This window comes from Oryx dammah, unplaced genomic scaffold, assembly GCF_014754425.2.
Source record: "Oryx dammah isolate SB20612 unplaced genomic scaffold, SCBI_Odam_1.1 HiC_scaffold_3, whole genome shotgun sequence".
Lineage (NCBI taxonomy): Eukaryota > Metazoa > Chordata > Mammalia > Artiodactyla > Bovidae > Oryx > Oryx dammah.
In genome coordinates, this window is record NW_024070187.1 from 11,695,751 (window position 1) to 11,714,415 (window position 18,665).

Here is an 18,665-nt window from a genome sequence, read left to right on the forward strand (position 1 = left end):
TTAAGAAAAACAAAGCATTTATGCAGATTTGCCTTCAGTGTTCTAGAAATGTTGCTTTTATTTTGCGTTTGGTTTTCAGTGCTTTGTTTTGTATTTGTGAAGTTGGCTCTCTAGAAATGACAAGCTTTGCCACAAGAGCCAAGAGTAATGGTTGAGCTAAAATTTCCTTCTGGAGTAGTGCCATTTGACTGTTATAATGTCTGAGACTAATAAATATGTTTTAAAATTAACAAATGAGCTAAATATTGGCATCCCTGTTTTTGATAGGGGCTTCCCTGATAGTTCAGTTGGTTAAGAATCCTCCTGCAATCCAGGAGACCTGGGTTTGATCCCTGGGTTGGGAAGATCCCCTGGAGAATGGAAAGACTACTCACTCCAGTATTCTGGCCTGGAGAATTCCATGGACTATACAGTCGGACAGAGTCACAGAGTCGGACATGACTGAGCTACTTTAACTTCAAACTTTCACTTTTTTGAGAAGGCTTGGTGCCTTGCATGGCCGGACTTAGCTAATGCTTGCTCTAGTCATGAAATATATGTAATTAACTGCCAGTGAGACTATAAAAAGTATCTGACTAACAAGCTGTCATTTTTGCACCCCAGTATGTGAGACAAATCTATAACCTCAACCCTCGCAACAGAGAAAACTAAAAATGCAGAACTCCCCTCATTTATAACCAGGACTGTTGCTCAGAACTGACAAACAGTGACTACGAGGATGCAGTGCAGTCTGTTCTGTATGAATGACTCTTTTAGTATTATGGTAACATTGGCAGTATTGCCCTAATATGTTTAGTTTTAATTTAATCTTGAATGATTTATAATATCATTCAAGAGAGAGAGGAAAAGTAATAGGCTTTGGGCCAGCTAAATATGGAAACATTTTAGCCTCAGAAGCACCTTTTCCACCTTTATAGATCTCCTACTTAATGCCTTAGAATTTAAATGTTTATCCTGGATAACTATTACACTTGTTTTTACCTCTGAGCAAACTTCACAAAGGGTTCCCCAGGTGGCTCAGTGGTAAAGAGCCCACTTGCCAGTGCAGGAGATGCAGGTTCAATCCCTGGGTCAGGAGGATGCCCTGGAGGAGGAAATGGCAACCCACTCCAGTGTTCTTGCCAGGACTAAATGCACACACACACTCTCTCTCTGTCAAGGAAAGAAAGACTGCTGAAGGAATGATTATAACCTTTTTTCTCAAATGCTTTTCTCACTAACTTCTTTAAAGTGTCTTTCTAAAGGCATCTTAGGGCTGAGCGTAATTAGGTTAGCTGTGTGCGCCCATCCGTGCCGCCTGTGGCGATAGCGTAGAGCGGTCACAGCAAGAACCTGGGGCAGCTTGCCTCCTCGTGCGGCAGCTGCGGTGCTCTCACGGCTGGCTCTGCAGTCAGTCTGCGTTGCCAGCTGTGGTGAACAGAACATCCCATAATTCCTCTGGTGTGAAAAGGAATTGGGTTATTTATGTAAGCTTTTATAAAAGTAAATACGATTTTCAACCCAAGAGGAAAAAAGGATAAAAGAATGGATACTTTGACCGACAGAGAAGGCTTGAGAGAAAGAGAAATGTCTGACTGTGCAAAACACCATCTCCAGGCTCTCAAACATATCGTCAATAACAAGAGACTAATAGTTGAAGAGCTAGAAGTTTTAAAAGGAGCAAAGCCTTCCTCATAGCAGTTGTACACATATGGCACATCCATGTGAAGACTGTATGACATAGTTTGGTTAATAAATGAAAATTATAATTTCATTTAGTTATGTGTTTTTAATTCTTTATTTTTAAAAGACAGTAGAAGGAAGGAAGGAAAATCATAAGGAAGAAATAAAGGAAGGAATAAAGAAAATGTGTATTTATCCCATGTAAAGATAATGCTAGTTTTTTTTTATGCTGTATCACTAGCAGAAATCATTCACAATTAATCTCACCTGGTCAAATGGCTGGTTAGAAACAGTAGAGATTATTTTAGAGTTGTGTGATGCAAAACGATTAAACTTTATCACATGGTTTATTTTTAACCATTATCATGTGCTTCCTGACAAAATGCTTTGGTGAAACTGGTTTTGACCCTATATAATGTAAGTTTGATGATCAGGCTTGAGCAACTCTTGACTTGTTCAAAAAGTTATTCACTTCCAAATGATAATTATATCCAGGTATTAATAAGGTAGTGGTAATCTAAAATTTTATTCCAGATATAACCAGAAATTAGTATTGCTTCTCCACTTGTACCTGAAATTTCTACCTCTGTAGCCATACCATTATTTGAATGTACCCGTGGAACTCTGTTCAGTGTTATATGACCGCCTGAATGGGGGGGAATTGGGGGGAGAATGGATACATCTATGTGTATGGCTGACTCCCTTTGCTGTTTACTTGAAACTCTCACAACATTGCTAACTGGGCATACCGAAATAAAAAAATTTTGAAAGTTTTTAAAAATTAAATATAAAAAGCCCCACATATTGTGTTATAGCTACTCAATGAGGTATCTATGCAACTGTGTCAAATAAGAAAATCAATGAGTTATCACCCATGGTGTGGCTTTCCTCACTGTGCTGAATGACTGTGAGTGGAAGACTCATCATTGAGCCAAACTTTTGATTTTCTTTGGCAGAATAAATTTAAGCAAAGGTAGCAGGCAAATTAAAAACAGATGACTGAGATGTAAGCACTCAGCAGTCTTCATCTCCTTATCTTTGTCACTCCGAATTTATGGATGAAGCTTGTGATCTCTGATATTGCCAAAGTTACAAGAGAATTGCACATTAGTCGTTTTGTTTCAGACATATATAGGTATACTGAGCTTTGATGATTTTGTTTTAGATACTTATAGGTATACTGAGCTTTGATGAAAATGTTTATCCAAAAAGTGGGAAGAATGCCTAGCATGTGGCATAGTAAATGCTCAAAACCAAGTTTAAGAAAGACCATCTACTATTTGCCAAGTCTGTGCGGGATGCAAAGACTTTTTAAAATATGGTTCCTGTTTGGTAGTGTTGATGAGAAAGAAATTCTGTGTACTAGAGAGAGGACAGATAGTCAAGTTTGTTAACAAAAATAAAATAGGCTGCATCCTTAAATTCAAAGGTGACACTATGAGAAACCAGGTAAGAGGGGCGCTCCAGCGTGTTTACATTCCATGTGCTCGAGAGACAGACAGAGGAGCTGAGCTGAGCTGAAGTGGCCACACTCCCAGGTGCCTGTCATGTGGGCCCCCTTCTCATGTTCGTGATAACAGAAAAATCCACGTTTTACAAATGATAACCCACGATTATGGGGGAATAAATGCCTCTCTTTCTCTACTTTGGAGAAATTTCTGGAGAGGGATTCAGAATAGACTTTAATAGTGGGCCAAGGATGATATCTTCAGGGGATGAAATTGGATTGTAAAGAATGGCTTGGGAGTTTCATGAGTACTCCAGACTCCCTCTGTGGCTTACTGTAGCTTGGGTGACAATGTGTGTCCTACTGAAACCACATTTTCCATATGGCGGTCATCACTGCACCAGGATCATACTAAGGACAAGTCACAATCTTAATAGATGTCCTGATCCTTTTGTGGTGACTTTTGAAAAGCATTGTGTCCTGAGGTGGTTGCTTTTCCTGGCCTCTGTTGCTCTCAGTGAAAGCCAAGCTACCCTAAGTGATTGTATAAATAGGAAGAATTTACCATCTATGGGGGTGAGTTGGGGGAGTCAGGGGGCTTATTTGAAATAAATAGAAGGAAGAACAGTACGGGAGTTTTACATGTGTGGTTATCTTGCAGTAAACAATGAGCACATTTAAATTCAAAAGAGAGAAACTTTGGTTTCTCTCTGAATGTTTAGCTCTCTGAAAAATTTAAAGTATTAATTTGAGGAACTAGTAGATTATCTTATTAAAAGTTCTAGCTGTACATTGTTTTAAAACTTTAAACTTTTCCTTTTGTATTAGAGTATAGGCGATTAACAATGTTGTGGTAGTTTCAGGTGAACAGCGAAGGGACTCGGCCATACATGTACATGTATTCATTCTGCCCCATCTAGCTTTACAATTTTGACTGATGACTTGTTAAATGGATTTTGGTGACTTGACTTTAGAAGTAGCGTAATTTAAAAAAAACTGTTTTGACAGGTTAGCTGGGAGTGCTATATAGAAATTCCCCAGGAAAAAAAAGGGTGAGCAGAGGCAAAGAGACCACCCACTAGTCTTCTGAAGACCTGAACTAGGATGATAGCAAAGGGAATGGCAAGGAAGAGGCTCTCAGAGGTCGAATGGCCTAAAGCCTGTTAACTTTGGACATATGGAGATATAGCAGTTATTAACGTTTAGTTTTCATATGGCAATATGCAAATTGCTTTACCTTTATTTAATATGCTCAACCTTTCTGTAAAGTATAGGTATTGTTATCTTTGCAAGTTGATTAATTTGCTTAAGATCACACAGTTAATAATTTTCAGAATCAGAACTTAAACCTAGGATCTGTATGAATGCAAGCCCTGCTAATAAAGGATTCTGATTCATGAGAGGCTAAAATAGTGTTGCTCACATTTTAATTTAGGAGACAGATGCCTATTCAATGCCTGGCTTAAAGTTGATTGTTGGCATACATATAACACAAACTGTCTTCTCTTTTCCTGTTTTCTTCTGTTTTAGTGCGACTTCATGACAGCATATCAGAAGAGGGCTTCCATTACTTGGTGTTTGATTTGTAAGTACAGCATACTTTGTGTTTGGGTTTTTTTGCTATTTATTTGAAGATTTTGAGTTAAAGATCATTTTTTCTCCAAGTAGGAGTCCAAATTAATGACCTGATAATATTTTCAAATGTAATTCTTTAGAAAAAAGGTGAATACTCAGCATCATTTTTTTTTTAAATTTAAGCTAATCTTCCTAAGGGAAATAGTTATGAGTGTTTGCTTTGGGATTGTTCATTGTGATCTCATAAGTAGTTCTCAGTTTACAATGTACAATATAAGCCAAGTGTACAATGATGCACCTCAGTGTACATAAACATAATTTTCCATTGAATTTTTAAAAGTATTTGTAACTATCTTACATAAAAAGAACACTCAAGAACCCTTGAGATGTGTTACTTCAGGGGTTCAACAACATCATCAAACTCCCATCTTTTACCCCAGCTCACTGTCTTTGTTCTCAGACTGGCATGGTTCAACTTCCTACATGCAGACATGGTAATTTATCCTGGAAGATATTGTACCGTATTTTTTTTTTTTTAGAATGAACAATTCATCTAGTAAACCTTCCATTTTTCACCTCATGGGCCAGGACTAGTTACATGCCTGCCCCTCACCAGTCACTGGCAAGAAGAATGGAAACACCAAAATTTACTTACACTAAGAATTGGAGACCAAGGTTCTATCAATAAGAATAAAGGGAAAACCATGCTCTTGGGGAGCAGTCCATAGCATCCCACCTGGCTGAATGGGATGTAGTGAGACAGGCCACACACAATACTTCTCAGGGTTAAATAAGAACACACTTTCTGAAAATCAGATTGATACTCCAAATCAAAAATGTCCATATTGTATAACTTAGTAATTTTGGTTCTTGGAACAATGTCCATGGAAACTGATACTCTAAATTCAGATAAAGCTTGAAAGATGTTTATGCATTGTTCTTTATAGGAGGCTGGGAGGAGGGGGAAGAAAACCAACTTAAGGATCCAATAATGGAGAATCCGCTTCCTTAATTACAGTGCATTCATATGATGGACTACTCTCTAGCATTTATTGTGATATTTGGGGAATAGATAAGAAAAAAATATTATTTCATCTACAATATGTCTAATGACAGGTTAATACTAGGTTTGGTTAATTCAGTCCTCCAATGATGTCTTTAAGAAACCAAGTTCATTCCATCTTTCAGTCTGTTCCTTGTAGTTTGTGGGTTTATCCTCACTCTCAGATACCTCTTACGTTCTCACATTTGGTGCCTCATTTCAGGTATCATGGTGACTTGCGAAGGCAGGGGAAAAGGAATATTAATCCCATTCATATATTTTTATTTATAGGGAAAACCTTTCCCAGCAGTCCCTCAGAAGATATCTGATAGTGCATTATTGTTTAGAATTGCTTCTGATGCACATATCTGAACCAAGTAGTAGTAAAGGGGATAGAATAACAGCAATTGGCATTGACCAACTAACTGTAAGGTCAGTCCATAGCAGGAAGGGAAGTCTTGCTCATTGGGGATAGGAAACCAGACATGTCTGCTGTTACTATGAAATGTGTTGCAATTATTCTTCAATGTTTAAAGTTTAAGAGGAGAGTTATCAACAATTCCCATCAAAATGCTTTTCCAGTAAGTGAGATTAATAAACTAGTTAAACACAGTCCAGTAAGTAGCATCGAGCTTTAGAGACAATTGGAAAACAATAGTTAAAAGTATAGATGTTCAGTGAGTAAAAAGAGATTATAACAGATATAAATAAATAATCCTCTGTTTAACTGTGGTGGTATTCTAGGGAGAAGAAAAGTAAGTAGCTTTAGAAAAATATACATTTAAAACATAGTTAAGAAAAGTATGATCTTAAAGACATCAATGAAATACTTATGGAAAAAACTGGAAGTTACTTTGCCAATCAGTTCCAAGATAAAATAACTACTTAAATTCCTAAAGATGGAATGTTCTCTGTGTTTGTCCTTTTGATGATGGTTTTGGCAGTGTGGTACTTGTGCATACTTCCTGTGGAATGTCAGCTATTCAGAATCTAATGGGAAGTTCTATTTTTATAGGTGTGTTGAGGCTTCTTCTAGTGGAATACTTTTCTAAAAAGCAGAACAGAAAGGGCCATGAGTTCTTAGTTTCTTTTTGCTATTATTAATTTACATTTTTTATTCAAGTATTTGTCCACAGTTTCCAACTACAAAGTATTAATAGTTCAGTTTTGCAAATAGACTCAGGAATCAGTGGGAAAGGGCTTCATGCAAGTGAAGATATCTTCACAGCAAAAACTTAACTGCTTGATTTTTTTAGAATCATATTCCTCAAGGTCTGTCCCTGGCATGATTTTTAGGCATACCTCAGCAACTCTAGGAGGCAAGAGATGTGGCTTTATCTGAAATCTAAGGGAAGGTAAGACAGTGGAATAATGGAGCTAGAACTCTAGTCCTCAGGGAGAGGCCTACAGGCAGAGCCATCAGCCTTAGGAAATAGAGCAGATCCAGTCCATTTCTAGGACTGATGGCTAATAAGGCTTTGACAAGGGCAGTCATTTGAATATGACTTCTATATTTCAGGGACTGCATGTCAGAAAAGATCTGTATGGTGTGTTTTGTGGGTGAATATACACAATGAAGTATAGAAACATCACACTCTTAAGTAAATATTGCAAGAGAATAATTACATTAAGGCTTACTGGAAAGCCTGCTGACCCAGAATGGAAAGATTTAAGTTTCAGGCTCAGAGCTACCTGGGGCTAAACATTTTACATTCTTTTCTCTAAGCTTCATTTTTCTCAAATAGAATGAGGCCATGGGACCAGATGAAAAACTTGTTAGACATTTCTTAAGTTCTTTTCTATTCTATGAAGCCAGAATGCTTTTTGCATCCATTTGAGATTTCTGGTAGAATTAATGGAACTCCTCATGCCATTTATAAATATTAGAAAGTTTCTTACGAGTCTTAACTATTGGAGAAAAATGGTATCACTGTGTCTTTAAAAAGAACAATTTTTTCCCCTAGCAAACACACATCTTGGTATGTGAAGTACTTTTTTCCCTCTGTTTTAAAGCATTTGTGTTTTTGGCCCCAGATAAGAAATTCTATTTATTAAATATGTGATAGATGCCTGCTAAGAGCAAGATACTTTGTCTAATGCTTTAGAGAGGAAGAAAGCAGTGTTTTTGTGCATTTTAAAATAAATGCCCCATTTAGATAAATTCAAAAAGAAATACTCTGAGAGAATCTGCTGTGCCTCCTCCTCCTGCCCCGTTTTATCATATACGTACTCGTCCGAAGTCCTGGTCAAGTTGCATGTTTTGTGGTTGTTAGGAAAACGTGTATATTTTTCATTTTTACAAATTTCAAATTACAGTGCTAAAATTTTTCAAAGTACACTCCTTATAGTGGGGAGCTGAATGAACGTTTGGTATGTAGTCACTCTGCACCAGGTACTGCAGATGAGCTGATTGAAGGGAAGGTGAATGACCACTTTTCGCCTTCAAAAAGCATAGCTACATATTCTAGCGTTTTATCACAAACTAGAGTATTTTGGTTATATAACCAACAGGTCAGCAGAATTTACAACACACACACAAATATAACGAGTTTTATAGTGTCTGTTAAAACATCTGGTATGTGCTCCTACTCACTGGGTCATTTTTATGGTAATTTGGTAAAATTGTATTATGCTGATAATACTGTCCAGTATTTCACAAGGCGTATATTTTCCATTGATTATTACTTCTTTTGGAAGGTGGAGGGCTAGTTTAAAATTTTTTTTTCTGAATACCTTTTGTTTTTATTCACAGAAAATTGTATCTGCCTTAAAAGCTACTCAGCATAACATTTCCTTTCATTTACATCTCTAGAACACTGTAGATAACAAACAATAGCAGCAAAATAATTTCACACTCAGATCAAAATGTGAAAGCAAACTATGGAAGACTATTTTCTGTTGTAAAACAGTACTTGAGAACAAGTCTCTAGGTTAAAGTCCTGTCAAGATAAAGAAAATAAATCAATAATTATAGCATAGGATGCCTTGTGCCATGATATTGTGCTGTGTACACAGATTGAAGAAAAGAGTGAAAGTGTTGAACCCTGGTCTACTAACATCCAGGTAGATGATAGTAAGTCCCTGAAATATGTAAGGTGTTGGTAGGAATAAAGTAAAAAGGGACTGTGGGCCCTCCATATCCTAAGGTTCAACGTCCACAAATTTAACCAATCTTAGATCAAAAAGCAAAACTTGAATTTATTGCAGCTGGCAACTGTAAGTATTTGCATTTTATTAGGTATTATAAGTAATCAAGAGATGGTTTAAAGTATAACGGGAAATATATGTATATCATGACACTTCCCGGGTGGTGCTATTGGTACAGAATCCGCCTGCCAATGCAGGAGGTAAAAGAGACGTGGGTACACAAGAGACACAGGTTCAGTCTCTGGGTCGGGAAGATCCCCTGGAGTAGGAAATGGCACCCCACTCCAGTGCTCTTGCCTGGAAAATCCCACGGGTAGAGGAGCCGGGCAGGCCACAGTCCACGGGCCGCAAAGAGTCGGATGCGACTGAGCACACGCACCTAGTATAAGATCACTCTGTATCGTTTTATGAGGGGCTTCCCTGGTGGCTCAGACAGGGAAGAAGCGGCCTGCAATTCAGGAGACCTGGGTTTGATCCCTGTGTTGGGAAGATCTCCTGGAGAAGGGCATGGCAACCCACTCCAGTATTCTTGTCTGGGAAATTTCCGTGGACAGAGGAGCCTGGCAGGCTACAGTCCATGGGGTTAGAGTTGGACATGACTGAGCAGCTGACACAAGGAAAAGTAAGATACCATTTTATGTAAGAGACTTGAACATCCTCAGATTTTGGTATCTGCTGGGGATTCCCACAGATCTTGACGATGACTGTAAAATCTGTCTGAAAATATTTTTTAGAACAAAGTTGAGTCTATGGAATTTTGCTTTTAGTTGGCAGTTTATATGCAAGAAACAGTCAGTCAACTTAAAATGGAGGGTATTTTAATGACAAAGAAACTCTGGATGCTGTAAGTTATTGCATTTCTTATTTGTTTTCAAAAACAGAATTGTGTTTAAATCAAAACATATTGGCTATTATTAAAATGAAATTTAATGTCCGTTCCAGCAGAAAGCTATAATTCTAGAACTGTAGAAGTTCAGTGATGGGAAAATACAGGTTTCACAAGGTTATACTAAATAATTTCAGTGTTCTATTTCTTGGAGAATTAATAAAATGGTAATGATTTTGTTCCAAGCATACCCTGCGTTATTACTTTGCTTTATTGTGCTTCACAGAAAGTGCATTTTTTACAAATTGAAGATTTATGTAGCCCTGCATCCAGCAAGTTCATCAGTCCCATTTTTTTCAAACAACATTTGTTTACTTTATATATCTGTGCTACGTTTTGATAATTCTCACAATATTTCAAAACCTTCCACTAGCAAAAAAATTATGTCTTGATGAAGGCTCGGGTTAGCATTTTTAAGCAATAAAGTATTTTTTAACTAAGGTATGCACTTTCTTTTAGGACGTAATGCTGTTGGACACTTAAAAGACTACAGGATAATACAAACATAACTTTTACATGCACTAGAAAACCAAAAAACTCATGTGACTTGCTTTACTGTGATATTCGCATTATCACAGGTGGTCTGAAACAGAGTCTGCAGTATCTCAGGTGGTATGCCTGTGCATTTTTTAGGAAAAAACAAAAAACATTTTAAATGACTGACCTCCTGTACTTTCAATAGAAAGGGGTAGGGACACTCATATCCTTTTGATTCCTTTCTGAATAAAAGGCTAAAAACTAACACTCAACTTTTCTCATGTATTATGGTGCTGCTCCAAGGTGGCAAACTCACCCCTTTCACCACACATCATAATTCTTTAATGTTAGCAGACACTGTGAGTTTGTGTGGGATAAGATGCAACCTCGTTTCATGAGTACTTTTTAGTTGACAACGTACAGGAGGATGGAGGCTCTTCAAATGAATATCATCTGATGCTTCTGTAGAATTATTGTCAGGGATAATTATGTTAAATTCCAAAGGACTAATCGCTGTTTCATTTGTTCGCTGTAGTTAATTTTTATTCTTTAATGTAAATCTGGATTTTCTTGAGACTATATCAATTCCCATATTTGTCTTTATAAAGTAGGAGAAAACATTATGCAATTTAGGACTTTTGGAAACTTTTAACTATTACACTTTTATAAGATGTCTTTTTAGAGGAGTTTTGGATTCAAAGCAGAAATGAGCAGAAGTTTCTGAAAATTCCCAAATACCCCTATCTCCAAACATGTATAACACTGTTGACTTCCCACGCACAGTGGTGTATTTGTTGCAGTTGAGGGCTCTACAGTGACACATCATTATTACCCAAAGTCCATAGTTTTCATTGGGGTTTACTCTTGGTATTGCACGCTGACTGGGTTTTGGTTTTTTTTTTTTTTTGGTAGTTTAATGCAGAATAATTTCATTGTCTTAAAAATCCTTTGTGCTCCAACTATTCATGTCACCCTTCTCTCTGCCTAGAAACAACTAATTGTTATATTGTCTCCATAGTTTTGCCTTGACTAGAAAGTCATAGTTGGAATCATATAGCATGTAACCTTTTCAGATTGGCTTCTTCCACTTAGCTGTATATATTTATGTTTCCTCCATGTTTTTTCATGTCTTGATAGTTCATATCTTTTTAGCACTGAATAATAATTCCCGGGATGAGCTGCAGATTGTTTATCCAGCTCCCTGCTGAAGGACATCTTGGTTGTTTCTGAGTTTTGGCAGTTATGAATAAACTTGCTGTAATCATCCATGCGCAGGTTTTTGTGTGGACTTAAGTTTTCAGCTCCTTTGGGTAAATACCAAGGAAAACAATTACTGGATTATATGGTAAGAATATGTTTAGTTATATACAAAACTGCCAAACTGTCTTTTAAAGTGAATGTATCATTTTGATCAGAGAAGGAAATGACAACCCACTCCAGTATTCTTGCCTAGAGAATCCTGTGGACAGAGGAGCCTGGTGGGCTGCTGTCTATGGGGTCACACAGAGTCGGACATAACTGAAGTGACTTAGCATGCATGAATACATTGGAGAAAGCAAAGGCAACCCACTCCAGTATTCTTGCCTGGAGAATCCCAGGGACAGAGGAGCCTGGTGGGCTGCCGTCTGTGGGGTCACACAGAGTCAGACACGACTGAAGCGACTTAGCGTGCATGAATATATTGGAGAAGGAAATGGCAACCCACTCCAGTGTTCTTGCCTGGAGAATCCCAGGGACAGAGGAGCCTGGTGGGCTGCTGTCTGTGGGGTCGCACAGAGTCGGACACGACTGAAGTGACGCAGCAGCAGCAGTATTAGTTTGCATTCCCATCAGCAATGAATGAAGAGTTCCTGCTGCTCCATATCCTGCCAGAACTTGATGTTGTCATTGTTTTGGACTTTGGCCACACTAATGGATGTGTAGTGGGTATCTTGTTTTAATTTGCAAGTGCCTAGTGACACGTGGTGTGGAGCATCTCTTCATATCTTATTTTCCATCTGCATATCTTCTTTGGTGAGGTGTCCTTCAGATCTTTTGCCAGTTTTTAAGTCAGATTATTCATTTTCTTATTGTTCAGTTTTAAGAATTCTTGGTGTAGTTGGATAACAGTCCTTCGTCAGATGTTTTCATAAATATTTTTCCCAGTCTATAACTTGTCTTCTCATTTCTTGACAGTGTCTTCTGCAGAGCAGAATTTTAAAATTTTTAATCAAGTTCACCTTATCAATTGTTTCTCTCATGGATCATGCCTTTGATGTTGTATCTAAAAGCCATCCCCGTGTCTAAGGTCAGCCAGATATTCTAGGTTATCTTCCAGGATTTTTATAGATTTATTTATGGAGTTACAGTTTTACATTTAGGTCTGTGACTCATTTTGAGTTAATTTTTGTGAAGGGTGTAAGGTCTAGATTTAGGTTTTTCTTTCTTCTTTTTTTTTTAATATGTGTCTGCTCCAGCATCATTTGTTCAAGAGTCTCTTTTCCCTGATGTATTGCCTTTGCTCTTTTGTCAAAGATGAGAGACTACATTTATATATGTTCATTTCTGGGCTTTATTTTCTTATAATCTGTGCTTATTCTTTCATTAATACCACACTTTCTTTATTACGGTAGCTTTATTGTAAGTCTTCAAGTCGGTGGTGTGAGTCCGTCATCTTTGTTCTTCTCTTTAACTATTACATTGATTATGCTTGGTCTTTTGGCTTGCCACATAAACTTTAAAATCAAGTTTTTGATATCAACAAAAGGACTTGCAGGATTAAGTTGGGGAAAACTGTCATCTTGACCTCCTACTCACCTACAAGGAATATCTCTTCATTTATTTATTTATTTTTTCTTTCATTAGAGTTTTGTAGTTTCCTCATAAAAATCTTTTACATATTTTGTTAGACTTATACCAAAGTATTTCACTCTTAGGGAGTATAATGTAAATGCTAAAGTGTTTTTAATATAAATTTCACTTGGTCATTTCTGGCACATAGGAAAGCTATAGATTTTTGCATGTTAACCTTGTATCCTGCTTATATTAGTTCAGGAATTTTGTTGTCAATTCTTTAGGATATTTCTCCATAGACAATCATGTCATCTGTGAATAAAGACCATTTTGTTTCTTCCTTCCCAGTTTGTATACCATTTGTTTCCTTTTCTTATCTGATTATATTAGCGAGAACTTCTACTCTGATGTTGGAAAGGGATGATGAAAGAGGACATCTTTGCCTTGTTCCTGATCTTAGTGGGAAAACTTCATGTTTCACACTGTTAAATATGATGTTGCTGCTGCTGCGTCACCTCAGTCGTGTCTGACTGTGCGACCCCAGAGACGGCAGCCCACCAGGCTTCGCCATCCCTTGGATTCTCCAGGCAAGAACACTGGAGTGGGTTGCCATTTCCTTCTCCAATACATGAAAGTGAAAAGTGAAAGCGAAGGCGCTCAGTCGTGTCCGACTCTTCGTGACCCCATGGACTGCAGCCTACCAGGCTCCTCCATCCATGGGATTTTCCAGGCAAGAGTACTAGAGTGGGGTACCATCACCTTCTCCAAAATATGATGTTAGCTTGTGGTATTTTTAAAATGTTTTTTATGAAGTTGGGGAACTGTTGCTAGTTTACTAATAATTATTGTCATGAATGGATGCTGAATTTTGTCAGATGCTTTTTCTGCATCAACTGATATGATTATGTGATTTTGCTGTTCTTGCCTGTTGATGTGATTGATGGATAACATTGATTTTCGAATGTTAAACCAGCCTTGCATATTTGAAATAAATTTCTTTTGCTTGTGGTGAATAATTCTTTTTATTCATTGTTGTATTAAGTTTGTTAATATTTTGTTGAGGATCTTTATATCTGTGTTCATGAGGGATATCGGTCTAAATTTTTCCTCCTTGTATAAGTTATATCTGATTTTGATATTTAGAGTAATGGTGGCCTTATAGAATGTGTTGCAGTGTGTTCACTCTGCTTCTGTTTTCTGGAACAAATTATAAAGAAATAGTTTCATTTCTTCCTTTAAGTGTTCTGTATAACTTAGCAGTGAATACGTCTGCTTTCTGTTTTGGAAGGTTATTAATTATTAATTCAATTTCCTTATTAGATAAGACTATTCAGATTGTCTATTGTCTATTTCTTCTTGTGCACTTTTGGCTGATTGTGTCTTTCAAAGAATTGATCCATTTCATCTGGGGTATTGAATATGTGGGCATAGAGTTATTCATAATATTCCTTTATTATTCTTTTAATAATTGTGGTATCTATAGTAATGTCTCCTCCTTCATTTCTCATATTAATAATTTATGTCTTCTCTCTTTTGATCATAGTCTGGCTGTAAACTCATCTGTTGCATTGATCTTTTCAAAGAACTAGCTTTTTTGCTATTGTTGATTTCCTCTGTTGAATTCTTACTTTCAAGTCTATTGATTTCTGGTCCAATTTGTATTTTTACTTCATCTTACTTTGGATTTAATTTTCTCTTCTTTGTCTTATTTCCTAGTGGAAGCTTAGAGTATTAATTTTATGTCTTCCCCTCTAAAGTTGCATTCAGTGTTATAAATTCCCCTATATATAGTTCATCCCACAAATTTTGATAAGTTCTATTTTTCATTTGCATTTAATTCAAAATATTTTAAACCCTCTCTTGTGATTTCTTCTTTGACTTATGTGTTTTTTAATCTCCTAGTATTTGGATCATTCAGTTTTCTTTCTGTTACTGTTTTCTAGTTTAATTCCATGTACTCTGAGAACAGACCTTGTGTGCTTACTAACCTTCTAAACTTGTTAAGGTGTGTTTTATGACCCAGGATGTCATCTGTCTTGGTGAATGCTCCATATGGGCTGGAAAAGAATGTGTATTATACTGTTGTTAGATGAAGTAGTCTATACATCTCAATTATATCCAGTTGATTTATGGTGCTCTTGAGTTCAGCTATGATCTTAATGATTTTCTGTCTGCTGGGTCAGTCCATTTCTGATAGACAAGTGTTAAAATCTCCAACTGCAGTAGTGGATTCACCAGTTTTTTCTTACAGTTCTATCAGTGTTTGTCAAAAGCTAAGAGAATTCAGCACCACCAAACCAGCCTTACAACAAAAGCCAAAAGAACTTCTCTAGCAGGAAAAAATAAGAGAAGACCCACAAAAACAAATCCTAAATGATTAAGAAAATGGCAGTAGAAACGTATATATCAATAACTACCTTAAATGTAAATGGATTAAAAGCCCCAACCGAAAGACACAGACTGGCTAAACGGATACAGAGATGAGACCTGTGCATATTCTACCTACAAGTGACACACTTCAAACCTAAGGACACATACATACCGAAAGTTCAGCTCAGTCAGTTCAGTCTCTCAGTCATGTCCGACTCTTTGCTGTCCCATGAACTGCAGCACACCAGGCCTCCCTGACCATTGCCAACTCCTGGAGTCTACTCAGACTCATGTCCATTGAGTTGCTGATGCCATCCAACCATCTCATCCTCTGTTGTCCCCTTCTCCTCCTGCCCTCTATCTTTCCCAGCATCAGGGTATTTTCAGATGAGTCAGCTCTTCGCTCAGGTGGCCAAAGTATTGCAGTTTCAGCTTCCACGTCAGCCCTTCCAATGAATATTCAGGACTGATTTCTTTTAGGATTGACTGGTTGGATCACCTTGCAAAGTTAGGGGATGGAAAAAGATATTCCATGCAAATGGGAAGCAAAAGAAAGCAGGAATAGTAATACTCGTGTAAGTGTTTGTCATATATTTTGGTGTTGTATTGTTAGGCTTATGCACATTAAGAATTGTTACATATTCTTGGAATGTTGACCCCTTTGTCTTTAAGCGATGCCCCTCTTTTTCTCTGATAATTTTCCTTGCCTGAAAGTCTACTCTAATTTTGATATAAATATTCTCACTTTCTTTTGAGTAGTGTTAGCATGACATATAATTCTCCATTGTTTTAGTCATAATCTGTATGTGTCTTTATAATCACAGTGAATTGCTTACTGACTGGATATTTGTGCCTCTTTTTGAACCACTCTGACAGTCTCTTTTCATGTATTTGGAAAGTGATTATTGATATATTTGGATTAATATGTACCATATTGGTTACTGTTTCTTCCCATATTCTTACTGTTATCCTCTATATTTTTTTCTTCTTTTGGAAGTTTCTATTGTCATTTCCCCAAACAGAGAGTCTATCCTCAACTGGGTCCAGTTTACTAATGAGTTCATCAGTGGTATTCTTCATTATTGTTACAATGTTTTCTTTTTTATCCTGGTGTTTCTTTTTTGTTCTCAGAATTTTCATCTCTCTGCTTACATTACCCATATATTCTTGCACGTTGTCTACTTTTTTCCATTAATGTCTTTAACATATGAATTATAGTTTTTAAAATTTCTGGTCTTTTAATTCTAACATTGCTGCCACATCTGATTTTGGCTCTGATTCTTGTTAGCTTTTTGCATGTGTGCATGGTTAGTTGCTTAGTCGTGTCCAGCTCTTAGCAGCCCATGGATTGTAGCCTACCAGTTTCCCCTGTCCATGGGATTCTGCAGGCAAGAATACTGGGGTGGGTAGCCATTCCCTCCTCCAGGGGATCTTCCTGACCCAGGGATTGCACCTGGGTCTCCTGCATTGCAAGCCAATTCTTTTTTTTTTTTTATTAATTTATTTATTTATTTTACTTTACATTATTGTATTGGTTTTGCCATACATTGATTTGAATCTGCCATGAGTGTACATGTGTTCCCCATCCTGAACCCTTCTCCCACCTCCCTCCCCATGCCATCCCTCTGGGTCATCCCAGTGCACCAACCCTGAGCTCCCTGTATCATGCATCAAACCTAGACTGGCAATTCATTTCACATATGATATTTTACATGTTTCAGTGCCATTCTCCCTTATCATCCCACCCTCGCCCTCTCCCACAGAGTCCAAAAGACTGTTCAGTACATCTGTGTCTCTTTTGCTGTCTCGCATACAGGGTTATTGTTACCTTCTTTCTAAATTCCATATATATGTATTAGTATACTGTATTGCTGTTTTTCTTTCTGGGTTACTTCACTCTGTATAATAGGCTCCAGTTTTATCCACTTCATTAGAACTGATTCAAATGTATTCTTTTTAATGGCTGAGTAATACTCCATTGTGTATATGTACCACAGCTTTCTTATCCATTCGTCTGCTGATGGACATCTAGGTTGCTTCCATGTCCTGGCTATTAAAAACAGTGCTGCGATGAACATTGGGGTACACGTGTCTCTTTCGATTCTGGTTTCCTCAGTGTGTATGCCCAGCAGTGGGATTGCTGGGCCATAAGGCAGTTCTATTTCCAGTTTTTTAAGGAATCTCCACCCTGTTCTCCATAGTGGCTGTACTAGTTTGCCTTCCCACCAACAGTGTAAGAGGGTTCCCTTTTCTCCACACCCTCTCCAGCATTTATTGCTTGTAGACTTTTGGATCGCAGCCATTCTGACTGGTGTGAAATGGTACCTCATTGTGGTTTTGATTTGCATTTCTCTGATAATGAGTGATGTTGAGCATCTTTTTGTGTGTTTGTTAGCCATCTGTATGTCTTCTTTGGAGAAATGTCTGTTTAGTTCTTCGGCCCACTTTTTGATTGGATCTTTTATTTTTCTGGAATTGAGCTGCAGGAGTTGCTGCAAGCTGATTCTTTACCATCTGAGCTACTGGGGAAGTTTCTTAAGTGTGCTTTTTGCCCTTTGGTATGTCTTGTAATTTTTTGTTGGGAGATGGATGTGATGTATTGCGTAAAAGGAATTGTGGTTAGTGGACCTTTAGTGATGCATTGGTAAGGTGTTAGGGGAGGGAAAGTGTTCTATAGTCCTGTGATTAGGTCTTAGGTGAGCCTTATCTCTTAGACTGTTAACTTCACCAGTGCTTCTCGGTTTTACTTTATTCCCCTATCCTTTAGAGAATGCTGGAGTTGAATGTCTCCCTTCTTCCATTTGCATTGCTCCCTGAGTCAGTCAGACTCTGGTAAGATCTCCTCATTCAGTTCAGCGTCGCTCAGTCATGTCCAACTCTGTGACCCATGGACTGCAGCACGCCAGGCTTCCCTCACCAGCTCCATCACTAACTCCCAGAGCTCAGACTCATGTCCATCAAGTCGGTGATGCCAGCCTATCTTCTCATCTTCTCGTCCCCTTCTCCCCCTGCCTTCAGTCTTTCCCAGCATCAGGGTCTTTTCAAATGAGTCAGTTATTCACATCAGGTGGCCAAAGTATTGAAGCTTCAACTTCAGCATCAGTCCTTCCAATGAGTATTAAGGACTGGTTTCCTTTAGGATTGACTGGTTTGATCTCCTTGCAGTCCAAGGGATTCTTTTCCAACACCACAGTTCAAAAGCCTCAGTTCTTCGGCACTCAGCCTTCATTAACGGTCCAGCTCTCGCATCCATACATGACTACTGGAAAAACAATAGCTTTGACTAG

At 37.8% G+C, this 18,665-nt stretch overlaps 1 protein-coding gene across 20 annotated transcripts in view; it reads left to right on the plus strand.

Annotated features, from left to right (window-relative positions):
• Positions 1 to 18,665, plus strand: part of CAMK2D (calcium/calmodulin dependent protein kinase II delta) — a 315,281-nt gene that overhangs the window by 155,979 nt on the left and 140,637 nt on the right. For all 20 annotated transcript variants that reach the window (XM_040237414.1, XM_040237411.1, XM_040237427.1 and 17 more), the window contains exon 4: positions 4,640 to 4,694. In XM_040237414.1, coding sequence (XP_040093348.1) covers positions 4,640 to 4,694 — 55 coding nt within the window. The remainder of the gene's footprint in view (positions 1 to 4,639; positions 4,695 to 18,665) is intronic.